The sequence below is a fragment of the Lytechinus variegatus genome, chromosome 15, assembly GCF_018143015.1.
Source record: "Lytechinus variegatus isolate NC3 chromosome 15, Lvar_3.0, whole genome shotgun sequence".
NCBI classification, from domain to species: domain Eukaryota; kingdom Metazoa; phylum Echinodermata; class Echinoidea; order Temnopleuroida; family Toxopneustidae; genus Lytechinus; species Lytechinus variegatus.
The window spans coordinates 655,972-675,284 of NC_054754.1; the positions used below are offsets into that span (position 1 = coordinate 655,972).

General features: G+C 34.7%; 1 protein-coding gene and 2 long non-coding RNA genes across 4 annotated transcripts in view; 1 reads left to right on the plus strand and 2 right to left on the minus strand.

Annotated features, from left to right (window-relative positions):
- The first annotated feature begins 230 nt into the window (after positions 1-230).
- On the plus strand, positions 231-17,358 carry LOC121428624. Its single transcript, XR_005971815.1, has 3 exons — positions 231-244; positions 9,303-9,304; positions 17,216-17,358. It is a non-coding gene; the product is annotated as an uncharacterized LOC121428624 (long non-coding RNA).
- Positions 2,522-5,729, minus strand: LOC121428622. The gene is made up of 2 exons (XR_005971814.1): positions 4,087-5,729; positions 2,522-3,929 (listed from the first exon to the last, which is right to left on the minus strand). It is a non-coding gene; the product is annotated as an uncharacterized LOC121428622 (long non-coding RNA).
- The window catches only part of LOC121428621 (casein kinase II subunit beta), a 42,562-nt gene continuing 30,288 nt past the window's right edge, over positions 7,040-19,313 (minus strand). For both annotated transcript variants that reach the window (XM_041625386.1, XM_041625387.1), the window contains exon 7: positions 7,040-8,982. In XM_041625386.1, the coding sequence (XP_041481320.1) occupies positions 8,868-8,982 (115 nt within the window). In that variant the 3' untranslated portion in view covers positions 7,040-8,867. The remainder of the gene's footprint in view (positions 8,983-19,313) is intronic.

Here is a 19,313-nt window from a genome sequence, read left to right on the forward strand (position 1 = left end):
ACAGTCATGCATGGGTGGTTAAATGTTTTAAACAATAGCAATGTCAGTAAAAGAAAATTGCAAAAAAAAATTGATCAGTCAGCAGAAGCTAAACTTTGACTTGAAATTCCAGTGGAATAGTGATGCATTCAAGGTGGATATCTTTCTCTTCTCTTTTAGAGTGGTATTTGACTTTAAGTTTGCTTTTATCATTTAATGGATATTTATGCCACACAAACTTTCACAACTGAATGAATGACTCATCGTTTTCTTGCAGTTTTCATTTTCTGACATTGCTATTGTTTAATTGCCTGTAACCAGCCATGCACTGACTTATCAATTTTTTGCAATTTTCTTTTGCTGACATTGCTATTGTTTAAAACATTTAGCCACCCATGCATGACTGTTCACATGAAAATGTCATGTCATACTGGAAGAGGAATATTGTCTGGTCATGTTGACATACAATAATTGTCCTTTAATCAAATATCTATATTGAATATTTTAATAAGTGTCCAAGAACTTTTTTTTTTTTTTTTGGTGGTCGGACTTCTTGCTAATCAGCAGACTTCCTCTTAACCTTTTCATTATCTTTGCCATAATTTTCGAATTATGCGGTCAAAATCTACTTATTTGCTTGAATAGTTCTGTTCCTTTTTAATCTGTTCTCTTAGTATTGAATATTCCTTCTTTAGGCAAGAACATTTTTTAAACCAAAGTATGGGAGAGCGTTTTTTTTTTTCAAATCCTTTCATTATGTGCTATACAAAGGTTATGGTGCCTTTGAACAGTGGCATACTAAGGGTGGAAGCTCGGGGGGGGGGGGGGCTCCCCCCCCCAGATAAAAAAATATTACCAAGAAAAAAAGGGGAAAGGAAAATAACAGAAAACAGTGAAGTATGATATTATTTACTGAATATTATGTCAAAATCACAAGATTGGATATTTTAATAAAAAAGTGGAAATTTTTGCTTGCTCGCTTCGCAACTTTTTAATACATTTTACCCGGGCTGCCATATCTTGCTCCTTCCAAAATTGACTCAATACACCATTGCCATTGAAAGACATGAATCCTTTCCCGTTTGTCCTGTCAAGCACACAACCAAACTTGGTGAAGGATTCATTAACCCCTTGAAAATAGGATTCATGTCTTTTATAGGTACCATAACATATTTTGTTTCACATAAACAATATAATTCAGGTAAATAAATAAATTTGTAAATGAAATTTGACAGCATAATTCGAAAATTATGGCAAAGATAATGAAAAGATTAACTGGAAGTCTGCTAATTAGCCAAAATTCTAATCAAATTTCTCATTTCTGCCATTTTGGCGTAAGCCTCTTTTTGAACCCCCGACCAAAACGTCTCTTGTTCGCTCAAGCATGAACAAAATTTATTTTTTCAAATGGCATTTCAAAGATACGATCTTAGAGCATCTATTAACATCAAAATATAGATATAATAATTAGAAACAAATTTATTTTGTAGACTTCAAAACTGTCCCGTTTTTTACCATTACAGGCTTAAGAAAATAATACGATTTGAACAGTAAAATGAGACAAACAGAACACTAATAAACTGAAAAAAATTGAAATGAATGCAAAAAATAATTTTGCATTAGGCCCTATTTCGGTGAAATATATATTCATGTCTTCAGGAATATCATTACGTCAAACCCCCGTTTGGAGAAAGACCGCAGTTCAGATTCTAGACCCCAATTTTCATTTGAAAATCTCAATAACATTTCCAAGCCCCGATAAACCCTTCTTGGCCAGGTAATCCCCGTTGTCTCAAATTCACCTCCACAGGCCAGTAAATGAGCGTTGAGCCAAGTACTAAATGATAAACAACAGCTGTGCTATTACGCAAGACTTCTCTGCCTGTAGTAGGACCTTCGGAATGAAATTATTGTGTTCAATATTTAATCACGTTTTCAAAGGCATATTGTATTCAGAAATCCAATGTTAGGTCCATTTTCAATTTCGGAGAAAATCGACCTCGAAATAAGGAAATTAAGTAAAGAAAATGACAGCATGCTTTACAGGGACCGTGCTCGGGCTGCTGTGTTATCTGCGGACCGAGGTCAAGAAAAAGGTGTTTTGATACTTAAATATCATTGCTTGTTTGGGGCAGTGGGTTTGTCGTACTTGGAGAAGAGAATTGATTCAGTTATGCTATGCTCTCTGCACCACCTCAGTCTATTCCTTCTATGGATAGCGGTCAACTCCTGACCTCTGCAAGGCCGTCTTGATACAAGGCCTGCACGGTTTTTACGCATCAGTGACCATTGCCTTTATAAATAAAACTCTCTATTGAAAAGTTGCAAACTGTAAACTTGCCATAACTGCATGCACATCGTTCTGATACGATTGCATTTCTAGTTTTACATTGTTTACAAAGGGGGTCAGATGCATTCACATACACTGTACATCAGTACAAATACTTTTCATAGAATCCACATTTAAGAAAGACATTGCAAGAAATTTTCAAACATACATACAACGAATAGGCCTAATAATAACTCAAATCTCCTACATGTATTCCTTTTCTTCATTTAATGACTTGTGTTAAACAGAATAACACACAATGAATGGTGTACAATAAGCATTAACTGTGATAAACAAGATTAAAGTCATAACCAATCATTATAAGGAGAATCAAACCCAGTTTAATTCATAAGATATAGAAAATCAAAGAACAGTTTAATTGAAGATTGTATGAATGTACAAAGTTATTGTGATCACTAAATGCTACACTGTAGGTGGATTCTCCAATATCTGTTATGTCACACATGTAAACCTTTCCCATTACTTTCAAGGTTAGGACTTCAATTTTCCTCTTTTATCTGGTCTACAGCAAGATGATATTTTATTTTTTATGAGGACATGTAAAACAGTTTTCAAATTCACATTACAATGAGCACACAAAAAAAAATGTTTTGGTGTATATATTCAGTGTCCAAGGGTTTTACTGTGTGATATCTCAGATATTGTTCACACTGAGAATGGAGGATCTTCATGGCACTATGCTTATACTCAAACTTTCACAAACCTTATTTTACACAAGCTGACTTGTTCCATAAGTTTAATTCTCCATATAGTTTTCAAAATTTTAATTTTCCTGGGTTTTTTTTTTCCTACCAAAATGATCACAAATTCATCTGTGGATCAGTTCACACAGGTGTAGTACTCATATAAGGAGCAATATTATATACAATCAATATTATTGATGAGTCTCATCTAGCAGTACTAACTAACAAAAAGAAAAATCTTGCTTCAACTTGTGCATTTTTTTTTATAAAAATGTAAATTTGTTGTTATTCAAAGGATTTGAATTACTGCAAAAAAATTAACATCATGTAGTGAAAATAGAAATGGTGTGTAAAAAAAATGTGAAGAAACTGAAATATGGGACTAATGAAATACAAAGCACACTAGATTATATTTTGTACCACTTTCTTTAGATCAACTACTTGTAGTTGCTGTACATTGTAATTTTGGGGGTTTATTTTAATTTCATTCTGTTTATATAAAAAAAAAAACTTGCTGGGCTTATTCCATTTGAAGATAGGAGGAAAAAATGCAGCTGATAGAGCGCTCACAAGGAAATCTCTCTGCAGCAGCGGACGCGGCGCGATGAGGCCAAATCCATAGTATACTCCAAAATAACATGCAGATCTCCCAAGTTTGGTCGAAAAGTGACATACGGTTGTAGAGTTATGACCTTACCATGTGACCTGCGACTGCAGCATGACTTATGTGTCATAAGTCTTGCATGTAAACTTTGTTGACCTGAAAATGACCTTTAACCTTACTATGTGACCTGCTACTGCAACATGACATGCAGGTCTCCTAGATACATCTACCATCCAAGTTTGGTTGAAAATGATTTACGGTTGCGGAGTTAGGTGTCAGAAGAGTCTTGCAAGTATACTTTTTTAACATTGACCTGAAAATGATCTTTGACCTTACCATGTGACCTGCGACTGCAGCATGACATGCAGGTCTCCTAGATACATCTACCATCCAAGTTTGGTTGAAAATGATTTACGGTTGCAGAGTTAGGTGTCAGAAGAGTCTTGCAAGTAAACTTTTTTAACATTGACCTGAAAATGACCATGTGACCTCCTTCTGCAGCATAACAAGTCCATCTACCACCCAAATTTGGTTAAAAAGTGACATGGGGCTGTGTCATAATGTTTGTGATGGACAGACGGACGATGGACAATATTCGGATCCCGCAGTCTCGCCTTCATCTCTGGTGGGTGAGACAGAAATGGTATAAATTTTTCAAAGAAATATCCAGGCGAATTTCTCTCCCACTTCCTGGACCCAGTAAACAGTCGAACCGCGTCAGCAAGCACAGAATAATTGCATGCATTTTTAAAGCGCTAACGCGTCCAATAAACGTACGTTTTTCCCATGAGGCATTGCAAATTTTGGCCTGTCCGCTGCAACCGATAGATGGTATTATGAATCCACTCAATGGACAGTTACTATACTGCATCTGTCAAAATCTCTACATGTACATCTTGAAATTATCAAAAGGACATGGTGATATTGTGTATAAAATAGAGATCTTACACACAATATCACCATTTCCTTTTGATAATTTCAAGATGTACATGTACATGGTAGAGGGTTCACTGGTAGAGAGTGAGGAATAATAGGAAATATAAGAATTTCTCTCCCACTTCCTGGACCCAGTAAACATGACTAAAAACATAAATTACAAATAAACCAACCTGCGGAGATGAGCTGAAAACTTTTGAACTCCATTTCAACTGATACACACAGAATCCTGTTAATGTTCCACAGGACATTTTTGCCATTAACTCACATGGCAGTCAATATGATGTCAACCCTTTTTAGCATAAATCTTTCTATCATCAATGCTACACTGTAACCACCATGCTCAACAACAAACCAAATGCTTTTGTGGAAGTCACCATTGTTGACAAAGTTGCAATATATGGTTGATTTTATCATTACAACATGGCCCTTGTCCCCTGAACTACAAACTTCTAGAACTTTTATGTCAATGTGACAGTCTTCAACTCTCATCAACTTTGTTCAAGGGTAACTGTAATAGTATCCTAGGTCTGAATACAACAACCATAAACTGACAATCTACACAAAAAGTGGCAGAAAAGCATTTTAAAAGCATAGATGAAACCAATATTCATTTCTCTAGACCAAGAAGAAAATGAATGATTAAAAATTTGTTTTTCCCTGTGAATATTAAAGGACAAGTCCACCCCGACAAAAAGTTGATTTGAATAAAAAGAGAAAAATCCAACAATCATAACATTGAAAATTTTATCAAAATCGGATTTAAAATAAGATAGTCACGACATTTTAAAGTTTTGTTTAGTTTAACACAACAGTTATATGCACATCCTGGCCAGTATGCAAATGAGGGTACTGATGACATCACACACTGTTTCTTTTGTATTTTATTATCTGAAATATGAATTATTCTGATTTTCTCACCCATGTCATTTAATATCGAGCTTTATTCCTGAACTTGTGGAATTAATATTGTTTAATTTCAGTCAAGTTATACATTACTGTCAATTCTGTATAATTTGAAATATTGTATAATTCAAACAATAAAAAAAAGAAATGGTGAGTGATGGATATCATAGGCTCTCGCATTTACATATTACTGTATTGTGCATATAACTGTTTGAGAAAAATATGCAAAATTTCATAACTTTCTTATTTTACATCAGATTTTGATGAAGTTTTCAGTGGTGTGCTTAGATTTTTCTCTATTTATTCAAATAAACATTTTTCGGGGGTGGACTTGACCTTTAATATTCTATCACTGAACACTTCATTTAACCTCATGTACTGTATCTTCCAAGTATTTTTACAAGATTTGCTTACTCTTAAATCTGCATAAATGTAATTCAAAAAGTTTGATTTTCAAATGTAATTGTGAATAAGAATACCAAAATCAAATAAAAATGGAATATACACAATTTTGTTTTAAAAAAAAAAGGAAAGCTAATGTCGACCATTTCTGGTTTATAACATAAAAAACAGAATAAAATGATGATAATGCAATTAGCAAACACATGGCACCCCATAAATCATTTATGCATTATCAAAAATTATAATAACCAATGATCATAAAAAATTCCATGTTCAACTTGAAAATATCTACATTAAATTATAACCAAAAACAAATCCCAAAGCGAAATTGTTACACTATTTTTTTTCCTCCCCAGTATTCAGATATTTGAGCATTATTTTGTAGTTTATTGATAGAATTTTTAAAGGACAAGTCCATCCAAAAAGGAAAGCTAATGTCGACCATTTCTGGTTTATAACATAAAAAACAGAATAAAATGATAATGCAATTAGCAAACACATGGCACCCCATAAATCATTTATGCATTATCAAAAATTATAATAACCAATGATCATAAAAAAATTCCATGTTCAACTTGAAAATATCTACATTAAATTATAACCAAAAACAAATCCCAAAGCGAAATTGTTACACTATTTTTTTTCCTCCCCAGTATTCAGATATTTGAGCATTATTTTGTAGTTTATTGATAGAATTTTTAAAGGACAAGTCCATCCCAACAAAAGGTTGATTCAAATAAAAAGAGAAAAATCCAACAAGCAATTAAAATTTCATCAAAATCGGATGTAAAATAAGAAAGTTATGTCATTTTAAATTTTTGCTTAATTTCACAAAACAGTTATATTCACATTCTTATCGGTATGCAAATGAGGAGAATGACATCACTATTTCTATTGTATTTTATTATATGAAAAATGAAATATTCAAAATTTCTCCCTGTTGTCATGTGAAACAGATTAATTCCTCCCTGAAAATGTGCAATTAGCATTGTTTTAATTCTACATGGACCTTAATTCAAATCTGTAAGAAAATGAAATAGTATAATTCAAACAATAAAAATAAAAGAAATAGTGAAAGACATCGACTGTCTCATTTTCATGTCACTGAATTGTGCATATCACTGTTTTGCGAAAAATAAGAGAAAATTTAATGTCATAACTCTCTTATTTTTCATCCAATTTTTATGAAATTCTCAGCATAATGCTTGTTTGATTTTTCTCTATTTATTCAAATCAATATTTTTCTTGGGTTTTATCTATATTCAAACAAGACCTTGTTTGAATATAAAGAATATAAATATTCCACCTTTACAACAAAAGATAAATATATACACACATTTATAAATTACAAAGCAGCCTATATTAGAGTTTAGTTGACTTGCAAAAAAAAAATTATATTCTTTTACCGTCAGTGTCTAGTGTCTAAAATGTATTAAATTTGTCCTTCACTGAAGGACCTACAGTGAAGTTTACATCTAACATTTGGTGAATATAAATATAAAGTATATTAAATTATTAATCTTTTTCTAGAGACCCATAATAAAAAGTCTAATGTACATGCATCCATGAACATTATCAATCCACCAAAAAAAGGTGTACAAAGTATGGGTCAAATCGTAGCTAAACTTTGGATAGCCAAATATGAGCAAGTTCTCCCTATTACTACAAGATAAATCATAGAGACAAAAATATTTGCAACCTGTACAATAATTATTAGATGGTATGCGACAAACTGTCTCACTAGCACACCTAGTATGTACTATTGTGTTAATATTGAATGATGTCTTTAGTGTAGTAAGCAGGGCTGCACACTATTACAAATTGAAACTTTAATGAATTGATGTTATAACATGGTATATCACCTCTCATTATAGTGCAAACTATTTGAGCGACTCACTATTTAAAAAAATGACCGATATTGATCAATACTACAAATACTTTTCCCAAATTTAAGGGTCAATGCTTAAATTCAAGTCAGTATCATTTCCTGTTCAAATACATCAAATGCTGTCGCTCAAGTCACATTTTTTTTAATTAAACAAATTATGCAATCTCTTTGTTTCACAAAAAAATGAAACGAAGTAAATTTTCAATGCTGCTCTTCTTTTTCTTGTGCCAATTGGGTAAATTCATGAATGATGAAAATGATTGAATTAGCATGTTTGTCTGAATTCTAGTACTCAGTTTGTCACAAAAAAGGCATGAAGGCTGAATTGGAAAAGGTGTTGTCCAAATAATTGTGATACATGCTGGGTAATACAGCCTGCTAACAGGATCAAATGAATTCAATATATGCTGAGACAAGAAAATTAGTTTTCATGACCTTAGTCGCTGGATTTAGTTTTGAGGAAACTTGTACTTTCAGTTAAATAATTTTGAGTATCCGGTAGCAACATTCTGATGATAAATCAAACAAAGAGATAAGCTGATATCATATTTGGTTTTCATAATGAAGTATACTTTTGTAATATCGTTTGACTTTAGATATTGATGCATATGGCTACTAGAAATGTGAAAATAAATTCATCATAGAATATCCATTTATACAGATTCAACCATAATTTCTGTCTCCAAGAATCATGTACATAGTTGTACATTGTTAAACGTTTTTATGATGTAAAATGTAATCATAGCAAATAGAATCAACTATTAGGAATAGTAGATTCTATTTGTTGTAAATGTAGGAACATGTAAGCATTCAGAAAACTTTGAAGCAAATAATCTTCATAAATATTAATCAAGGAAAATAAATACTGGGAACAGAGTTGCAATATTAGAATATGTGCTTGTCAATTCTATGTCTTAATAGAATATTTTTTTTCCATTGATAATGGCAGTATTGAAATTTCTCAAGAGAGATGAAATTACAAGTGTTATACTTTCCAGACATGCTGACCGTGCAGTAATCATCTCGATGCCAGTATGTCATGAGGCAAAGCCTATTTCAATGGAATAGTTTCTCTCAGCAAAGAGCAGAAGGATGAATCCCAGTGCATGCAGTGTTTATTTATTTGTATTGTGGTTTAGCGGAACGTTGGCGGCTGGTGGTGGATCGGCTGCGTGCTGCAGCAGCTTGGAGCTGTATCTCATATGCTTGTGGATGAATCTTGAATCCATATAACCTGTATATATATATACACCACATAGAAATGGAGCGCAAGAGGAAAAAGTAGACAAAAACACAAGAAAAAAAATGATAACCATGAATATCCCTCACCCTTTCATTTATATGCACATAAAACCACTCACACGTTGAGATTTGAATTTACATGTATCTTGGAAGCGAAGTCCGCCATCCATCGCAGAGTATGGTGAGAGAACAGCATAGAGGGCGCAATAGGGAAATGGTTATTTCTTAGGGTTGCTGGATGGGCGGGCGTTGTAGCGGGTACGAGACGCCGCTTGGTACTGAAATTCATAAGCAAGAGGATGGATCTTGAAGCCGTAGAGTCTAAGGAGAGAAGATGCACAAAAAAAACACAAGGAACAGGAAAAGTGGGAGACAAAGAAGAGTCACAGGTTTGAGGAAGGATGAAAAGAAAAAAAAATGTTGGCTTTAGGTGATGCCCTGTAACTTTGTTTTGGATTCAAATTAAGATGAAAAGGAACAAAGTTCAAGAAGAAACTGTTAGAATTAGCCTCATTCACATGCTGACTAGATGAAGGTTATAGAACAGGGATTAGTGTGTTGTTCACAAGGCTATATCTTCAGAGGGAAAAAATGGAACAAATAACAAACAAGTGTAAAAAGAAACATTACATAAAGTAGCATATTTAGTAACCAATGTTCTGTTAATAGAATCAAAGAGACTGAGAAATACAAACTATATTATTTGTGATTAAAAACAATATGAATTAGATGTGATTAAAAACAATATGAATTAGATACAACATGCAGATAAAAATGCACAAATATCTTTGTGCATTGATGCTGATGCTTAAACACCCCCAACAAGATGTACATGTAGGTGGAAACTTGCGTAAGCTATGGAATGAATGAAACCAAAGTGAAATGCAGACTAGATATCAGAAAATGATAGTGATCCAAGTTCAACAATACTGTCATCATTCCAGGACTCAAGAGCTTTTTACTATCAAAGAAAGTTTATTGTGGCAGAAAGATGAGGAAAGATACACATGTAGTTTCAGCTTGAGGAATATTCCAAATTCCATACTAATATGTGACCAAGCTTTGTGGCCAAGACTTTAAAACCATTAAGTTTTACCCATTCCACTTAAATTACATGTTGATAATCATTCTAATGATATCAACTTACTATCCGTGTTTTGCAAACCTTTTTGAGTATTTTTTAAGCCTGAGTCGAATCGATTTTAAAATTGGTGTTCGATCGATGTCATCGAACACCGGTGCAGATTTTGCAAAATCGGTGCATCGAAAAAAAAAAAACGTCGGCCGGCGGATTCGTTTGGTTTACACAATCAATCATCAAAATATCAGTAATGTCCAACTTTACTACTACTTACTTGATTTCTATTGCCCCCAAAATGAAACCGAATAAGTGATTATGATGCTACGTATTCACCATTAATTTGAAGTTTATTTCGATCATAGTTCGAGTCTCACTCGTCTGCTCGTGCCGAGATAATTTATGCACGCACGATGAATTCATGAAAGTCATGGCCATCGATCGTGCATGCGCAGTACTGTTCTTTAATCAAACCAGAAAATGGCCGTAAATTGACGCGATCAACGTAAAATAAATCTTGCTTTCATGAACAATATTAAAATCATGACCATAGAACATTATTTAATCGTAATATTTAACAATAATTTGCATATGATAATCATTAATATGAATTTAGAGCTTAATGTGAAACGTTTGAATTTCGTTTCAATTTTCAATGGTGGACATCTCATGACGATCGACTTGAATTCTTGAGTCGAGCTAGTGCACTTGTCTAAAAAAATAATCATCACGTCAGGATTTATTCTCGAACATTGTCTACATGCAAAAACTCTGTTCAAGGTCGTAATATCACCATATAATAACATTTTACATGACAAAACGGAAAAAATTGCGTTTGATATTTTTTCCCATCAATTTGAAGCTAGTTTGTGCCCAACTTTGGGCTCTGATTTCATGAATGGGAAAATATGTCATACGTCATCAAACACGCATGCGCATTGTGCTTATTTTCTCGGAGCTTGGAGGAGACGTCCAGAGATGGAATAACAATAGAAATACTCCCAGAATTATTTCTTCCATATGAACATAACATACTTTGCTGACATCGTCAATATTCTTAGTATGACCATAAAATCTTGTTAAATCGTAATAATTTAGATGAATTTAGGGCTCGATTCGAAACATTCGTATTTATTTTGATCGAATGCTCAATTGCGTCTAAAAAACTGGATTGTCATTATCAGGATTAATTCTCGAACATCGTCACAACTCATATTCCACAATCTTTCCTCACAATCGTTATATCAGCATTGAATAGCAATTCAAATGACCATCCAGAGAAAATTACATAAATTTATTTGGAGCTCATTTTGGATCCAACTACACAATCTCAGGCAAGTTACAGCGCTCTCCGTTGATTGCACTTGTTTGCTGGCGCTGACGTCAAGCACGCCCGTCGTTTCGGGAGAGTGAGTGTACGGAGCTGCGGACGGGGCTGGTGAATGGACTGCGAATGCCTAGTCGACCGAAAATCATTCGGATCAACTCTGCGTGATTCATGTCTTTATTATTGTTTCATTTTAAACTTATATGTTTTCATCTGCAAATATCATTGTTGAAGATATTTTGGGAGAATTCTGCTTTGGTCCCCGGCCTTTTTTTTGTGTGTTTTGTGATGGAAAATACAAACGAACTTTGCTCTGTCATCTGCTTGTGCAACGCTCACCCGGCCAACGCCAGCCCATACCGTCAATGCGTATATGCAAAGCGCATCGCATCGACGCAAAAACAAGACTAAATTTTCCCCACCTTCAATATTCGATGCATCGATGTTCGATCGAATTAGAGCTGTCGAACACCGGTTTTCAAAATAATCGATATGACTCAGGCTTAGTATTTTTTCAGTAATATGAAAGATAGGAGCAATGCTAACTTGGATGAATACAGGAAATAAAACCAGCGAAGAGCTATATTTTAAACTAAAAATTTGACAGGTTGAAAGGACACAGATGCTTCCGTTAATGTGATCAGAAATTCATTTAATATGATTGAACGCAATATCGTGCGGAAACCAATATATGCATATATAAAATGAACAAATTTAGACCTTTGAAACGACTTGCATATATATTGAGCTGTGACCTTTGACTAGTGTTGTCAGTCGGTCCGGGATCGGGATGAATTCCCGGCGGTCTGAGGCTCCGAGACGGTCCCGAGACGGTTCCAGGATCAATCAACTTAGACCATATCCCGGCAGGAAAATAAATCAATAATGGCCAAATTCATGTTGTAATATTTCCCTAATTAGTAATTGTACTTACGAAATACGAGAGAACAATTTAGTTTCAACTGGCTGTGTGCACATGCACCTCGAAATATTACGCAATTACATAGCTACTCGTCGAGATCGCATGAGCATGCACGCAATCTAGCTTTGCACACGGCTCCGAGAGATCTACGCAGACAACAATCGTCTACTGTATAGTCTCATGTGCAGACCTCTTTCGCCTCAGTTCGTTTTACCGAGTCATTCATTTACCCCATGCTTTCGAGTTGAATCTGCTACGATATGTATGGACTAGTGAATTTATCATGAAATAATTTACTAACAATTGACGATGTGATCTATGAGTATTTGCAAATTCAGTCATTTAAAAAAAGTCGACATTAATTTTGTGATGATTGTATTTGTTGGGGTATTTTTTGCGAAAAGGTTTGCAAATAACTAGACGAATGCGCACCATGTTTCAGCTGGTTAGAGCCGGGAGAGAGAGAGAAGGGGGGGATTACGGGAAGTGCTTGGTCGTTCACGACTGGGGACCATCTGTCATCGACAGCCGTCAATGGTTGATAGTGTTGACTTGATGTTTACAATTGCAAACCAGTCGGTCAAATCATTTCTCCTAGATATATTTTGACATAAATTATAAAATTGTACCAAAACGCTGTTAGAATTGGCGATGTTTAAAGTGGCAGAGTTACGAGAGAGGGAGAGAGAGTGAAACTGAAAGTTAATCCATATTCCGGGCTAGCTAGGGCCACAGGCGCATTGACAAGACATTACGCAATTTGCTTATATAACTGTCAACCACGTGCGCACCGACCACAGATCAGTGGCACCGACACGTGTGTTATTGGACTGTCAGATCAGCAGCTGGATCGACTCAAACATAATTCGGGTCATGTCAGTGGTCATCATACAGTTTGCGGTGGTGGCACGCTTTGACTGTCTCATCATTATTTTCCCCACGTTTTGAGTGAATGTTTACAATTTGCGGTGGTGGCATGCACACTTTGACTGTCTGGTGCACCGCCAGTGCGCAGTGTTGTATTTAAGGCTCGAAATGTAGGTACACAGTTTTGGATTGCATTTGTGCGTGGAGATACGTTTCGGGATTTGGGACGAGCCGGGATCCCGATAAGGAAATTTTGAAGTTGCCGGGACGGTTTCAGACCGGGATTTTTTTCTAGATAACACTACCTTTGACCTGCCACCTCCGAATTCGAACTTAGCCTATATTTTCGTGTCATCTACTTACACACCCAAATTTTTTTAATCTGTCGAATATTTCATAAGTTATCATACGGAAACAAACTAGCATTTAATGAGCTGTGACCTTTGACCTGCAGACTCCGAATTCGAACTTAGCCTGTATTTTTGGTGTCATCTACATGTACCTACACACCCACAGTTTTTTAAATCCTTTGAATATTTTTCAAGTTATTGCGCGGAAACCAAGTGGGGGGACAGACGGACGGACGGACAGGAGCAATGCTTAATGCCCTCTGGACTTAATCTGCAGGGGCATAAAAAGATAAAACTCTTTGGTTTTGGGAAGTGAACTATCAGTTACATCATGGAAGTTAATAAATTTTCACTGTCATGTACATATCGTTGACGGTCATCCGAACTGCGGTATCCATATATGACGATGCAAAACCAATTCAGAGAAGGACTTCAAAGTTTACTATAATTTTTACACTTCCTTCTCCAGCCTTACAACATATTCATTGCTAGAAAAATACATGGAAGGACCAAAACAATGGCTTGACATTGGTATCTTTATTTTTACACAAAACCAAAGATCATATAAAAAATATCGCAAAAGAGCTCCATGCTCGTAATTTTGGTTTGAGCTGTTTACATCTTCCCTGTACAAAAATGCCATAGGGAATACAACAACCCTGATCCCGATTTAAATGCAATGGTCCATCAAAACGTTGTATCACTATTCACATGCAAAGTCAATGCAGTGCAGATGGCTGATATGACAGTTTGCCTGATCACGTGTGCATCGAAATCGCGGTCATTCAAAACGTCCTATCGCTATGCTACAGTACTTTTTTCTAATGGGATTCGCACATTTTATCAAAAATTTGTATGGCATCAGCGTAAAAATCCCGTCATATCTCAGAAACTAAAATAAATTGCTGCCTAGAAATTCAGTTATGAATAGAATACTAGGACTTAAAATTGACTGATACGATTCGGATGAACGTTGACGATATAAATGAATTCCCATCCAACATTAAAGAGACACAAACTTCCGATATCTAAAAAGAAAATAAGTTTAGTCTGAAAAACAAATTGCCAATGAATATACATGCACGGGTCATTCCATGCCAATTCACCCAATGAATGTGCAATTTTGCACCCGACTGTCTCAGAATTCGTTGTAATTTGGTATACATAAAATTCACCATGGCCCAAGCACAAAACAAAAAAAATTAGTCCAATCGGTCCGTCGGTTCTCGCGCTACGGCCCGTCCTTTTCTCCTTGTTTTGACAAAAATGGGCGTGACCTTCAACTTTCAATGGCCACTGCGTTGTTACGTGTTGACCAATTTTCATGAAACTGGTACCACTTGATAGGAAATTCAGAGAGGAATCCAAAACATGCATCGAATAATGTATTGGAGCAATTTATAAGGTCATGACCTTTGACCTTAACTTTGACCTTGAGTTTGACCCCCGGACAAATAATTTTTTAACTTGATTTTCGTGTATGTTAATTATTGGTATGATATTGACAAAATATGTTAAAATCAATGATGATATTTTATTTCTTCACCTTCAAAAACTCTTCCAAAGATACCATGAAATTTCACTCTAGTCCCACACACTGATATTCATGTTAGTATAGTGTTCACCAGTTACATGATTTCTTCCAATCTTAAGTTACAGCATGCAAACACATGAAAAGAAATTAAGCTTAATCAGTTTAAAAATAAAAGATTAAACCTTTATGCTCATGAATAGGTATCTGTTTAGGCATTTTATGATTCAGCAATATATATCATATACATATATATACATGTATATATTTTGATGATAAAAGTGAAGACTTTACTACCAAGAATATATATGATATATATTGCCGAACATCAAAATGAATATATATTGATGAACATCAAAATGCCTAAACAGATACCTATTCATGAGCATAAAGGTTTAATCTTTAATATGTGAACTGATTAAGCTAAATTTCTTTTCATGAGCTTGCATACTGTAACTCAAGATTGGAAGAAATCATGTAACTGGTAAACACTTTACTAACAAGAATTGAAAGTTGAAGGTCATGCCCATTTTTGTCAAAACAAGGAGAAAAGGGCGGGCCATAGCGCGAGAACCGACGGACCGATTGGACTAATTTTTTTTGTTTTGTGCTTGGGCCATGGTGAATTTTATGTATACCAAATTACAACGAATTCTGAGACGGTCGGGTGCAACCACTGGGTGAATCCAGATGGAATGACCCGCACATGTAAGTGAACAAAACCCTTAATGTTCATTCGTAAAATATGGAGAAGATAAATAGGCCCTTCCTCTGGAAAATGAATGAAATTTCAAATATAAGTCAATAATGATCATAGAATGTAAATTTCCTTTTTTTTTAAAAGATATGAAATATTCATAGTATAATTTAAAAAGGTTATCAAAAATACTGATATTCAACTTTAATACATGCCACTGCTTTATGTACCAACTCCAAAACAATTATTTGAACCATCAATCAAACGTACATGTACAGTGCATAACAAGAATGCATTTCCTAAACTAAATTAAACACAGCAATGCAAATATACACTGTAGTACAATAACTTCATACTACATGTATGTGCACATATCATATAGGTGTATTCTTTGCATTCCAAATAGCACTCCATTCATTATATGTAAAGGTGAAGTTCAAATTTAAAAAATTCATTGTTATGGGAAATAAAACAAGAAAAAAAATTCTCAGATGGTGAAAATACATATATATGTAGTAAACAGGTACTTTTTTTTTGTTTTTAAAACATAGTTCCAAAGAAATCTAGAAACCTAAAAAAAGCTTTTGACCAATAAAAATTCAGAGGATACCACAGAAGTCTGTATTTTTGAATTTTGTTTTGTTTGGTATAACTTACTCCACATTTTTCACTGAGGAAAGTAAACGTGATATGTTCATACACTCTTTTAAAAAAAATTCTGGGGGGGCACATGCAAGAGGTCTGCTCTTCAAATAAATGGATTTAATTAATTCAGTCCAGTATAAATGAGAAAATACAAGTACGTTAATCTTCCCAACTTCTCATATTTTTGTCCCCTTCACACAATTTGAATAAGCACTGATAGCGCACACTTACATGTACTACTGAAGGTTTTTTTTTCAGTTGTACATCAGAGATTAGTCATTTATAATCTCACCACTGCACAATAAAAAATAGTAATTAACGCACTAAAATTCACTGCAAATTATTTGTAAAATTAATCTGATATTTAATGGAGATTAGAATTGTGTCATAACTTTGTTTGTTTTTTGTCACTTTCCTACGTTGATAAGTTTCTGCTCCAAAATTTTGATTAGTGCTTTTCTAGAACTTATTGGTTCAGATTCTGATGGGGTATTACCAGTTGAAATCTGGTATTCAAAAACAAAATCTGCCATCTGCAGATTTTTTATAATAGGTTAGCAATGCTAAATGTAGATAGAGTAGAACCTCTGATGAATTTGGGAAAGAAAATAAATTTATGACACGGTTGAATTCTACTTTGGAATTGCAATTCAATATTTTGAAAAAAAGCCAAAATAATAATTAAAAATGTTTTACTTTCAGCTCGACTGTAGTGGCATGAATTGCGATGCCATTGCTTGTTTCCTCGCAACACAGCAATGTTAAAAAAAAAATTGAAATCTGATAGCTTCAGGATTCTGGTTTACAGCAGAGATGCCAACCTCTTGACACAAAAAATCAGACTGAATATCCTCAAAAATCATATTTTTTAGTGAAAAATCAGATTTTCACAAAAACTCAATATGACCAGTGCAAGCCTTGAATTAAGCAGCTGCAGGCCGGGGGCAATTTTTTCTTTTAAATTGCCCCCGGCTCGCGAGCTTTTTACAGGAACCGGCGGGGGCAATTTTCTGGAACAAGGGGAAATTAAAAAAAAAATATAACTGTGAACCACACTCCAAATTTGTTTATAGTAAGCGCAGCTCCTGCAATTTTCAATGAGTACAGAAATAGCATGCTAAGTAATAGGCTTATTCAAAGAACTAAGAAATCAGATTTAAATGTTTAAGTGTGTTTTGACACCCTCACTCCACATCCCCTTTACATGGGCTTATTTACTTTTCATCTTTAATGAACCACAAACAATGACCCCCCCAAAAAAAAATCTAAATAAATGAATAAAATAAACATATAAAAAAGAGAGAATTCAGATCAAATAATAAATTTACAAAAAAAAAATTTAAGGTTTTTTTCATGGTTAGAATCACGGGTGTGGGTGAGTGTTTGTGTATGATTGTGACTGTGAGGTGCACTTGGATTGCATATAAATTATGTTAAAGAAATGAAGAAATTAAATCAATATCTAACTCAATCTATTCAAATTCCAGCACATAGCCACAGGCTACATGTAAATTTTTAAATGTACATGTATTGTAGGTTCATGTACCTTAAGTTTTTCACAAGTTATTTGAAAACGCAGATCTTCACAGAAAATGCCTTTCATTCTGGGAGAGTCTAAATTCTGTAAAAATATATTCATTAATAACTTAAATATTCATCACAATGAAGAAATCATGAAGTTTTTTTACAGTTTTCAAAAAACATGAAATCTAAACTCTATCTGAAACAGAAAATCACCATCACTTAGGCCATTACTGATAGAATTCTCACCCAGAGCTCTGGCAGAGAATATGAGCTCAAACTGGCTAGCTAACAGCATCCAAGTACCACACTCACGTGCACGGCGTCCTATTTTTTTTTTAGATGGAGCCTTGTTTGATGATTTATTGTCTGATATTTACCCCTCACCAAGAAAGAAATTAAAAAGCTATAATTCACAACTATTGACTTTGGATTAATAAGGCTCCGTTTTGACAAGCAAAGTCGGCGACTGTGAGGATACAAGACTCGCATATCCTGTGTTGTGAACGGGGATTTATCTCCTGTGCAATTCAAATTACTATATCACAGAATTGTGATATCCTGACTGGAAATGTGTGCATTAGAAATTGCACATGGTGAAGTAGGGAAAAACTGTTACCGCTATTGGAAGCACGCGCGTACATGTATTACAGGAAAAAAAAGACGGACGTAGCTGTAAAAAACGGTTTCACTTCGTAATTCCGAAGCTTCGTAATTCCGAAGGTTCTTTATTCCGAAGGTTCGTCATTCCAAAACACGTAAATTGCCTATACCTCGATGTTCGTTAATCCGAAAACGAAAAAGGGTTCGTTAATCCGAACATTTGTGGCGTTATTCCGACGGTTCGTTATTCCGAAGGTTCGATAATCCGAAAACGAAATAAGGTTCGTTGTTCCGAAGGTGTGATAATCTGAAAACGAAATAGGGTCCGTTGTTCCGAAGGTTCGTTAATCTGAAAACTAAATAAGGTTCGTTAATCCGAAAACGAAAAAAGGTTTGTTAATCCGAAAACGAAATAAGGTTCGTTAATCCGAAAACGAAATAAGGTTCGTTAATCCGAAAAATGAAAACCAGGAAAGCAGGGGCAGAGGCAAGGGGGGGGTGGACACTTGCCGTTCAATTGTTATGAGGATGGGAAGGCAAGGGCGGCCAAACGAATTTTCGTTTTGGGGGTAAAGCCAAAAAATGAAACTCCTACGTCAAAATGGGCACTTTGGTGATATTTTCACCTTAAGATTATCCAAAAAAAAATTTTTTGAAATGACTTATTATGGCAAAATGTATATTTAGCCTTAATTTTTCGGGAGAGAGTATAATGAGCGAGCGGCTTGGTAAAAAAAAATCAAATGTTAAGTTGTAAAACTCGTTTTAGGGGTCAATTATTC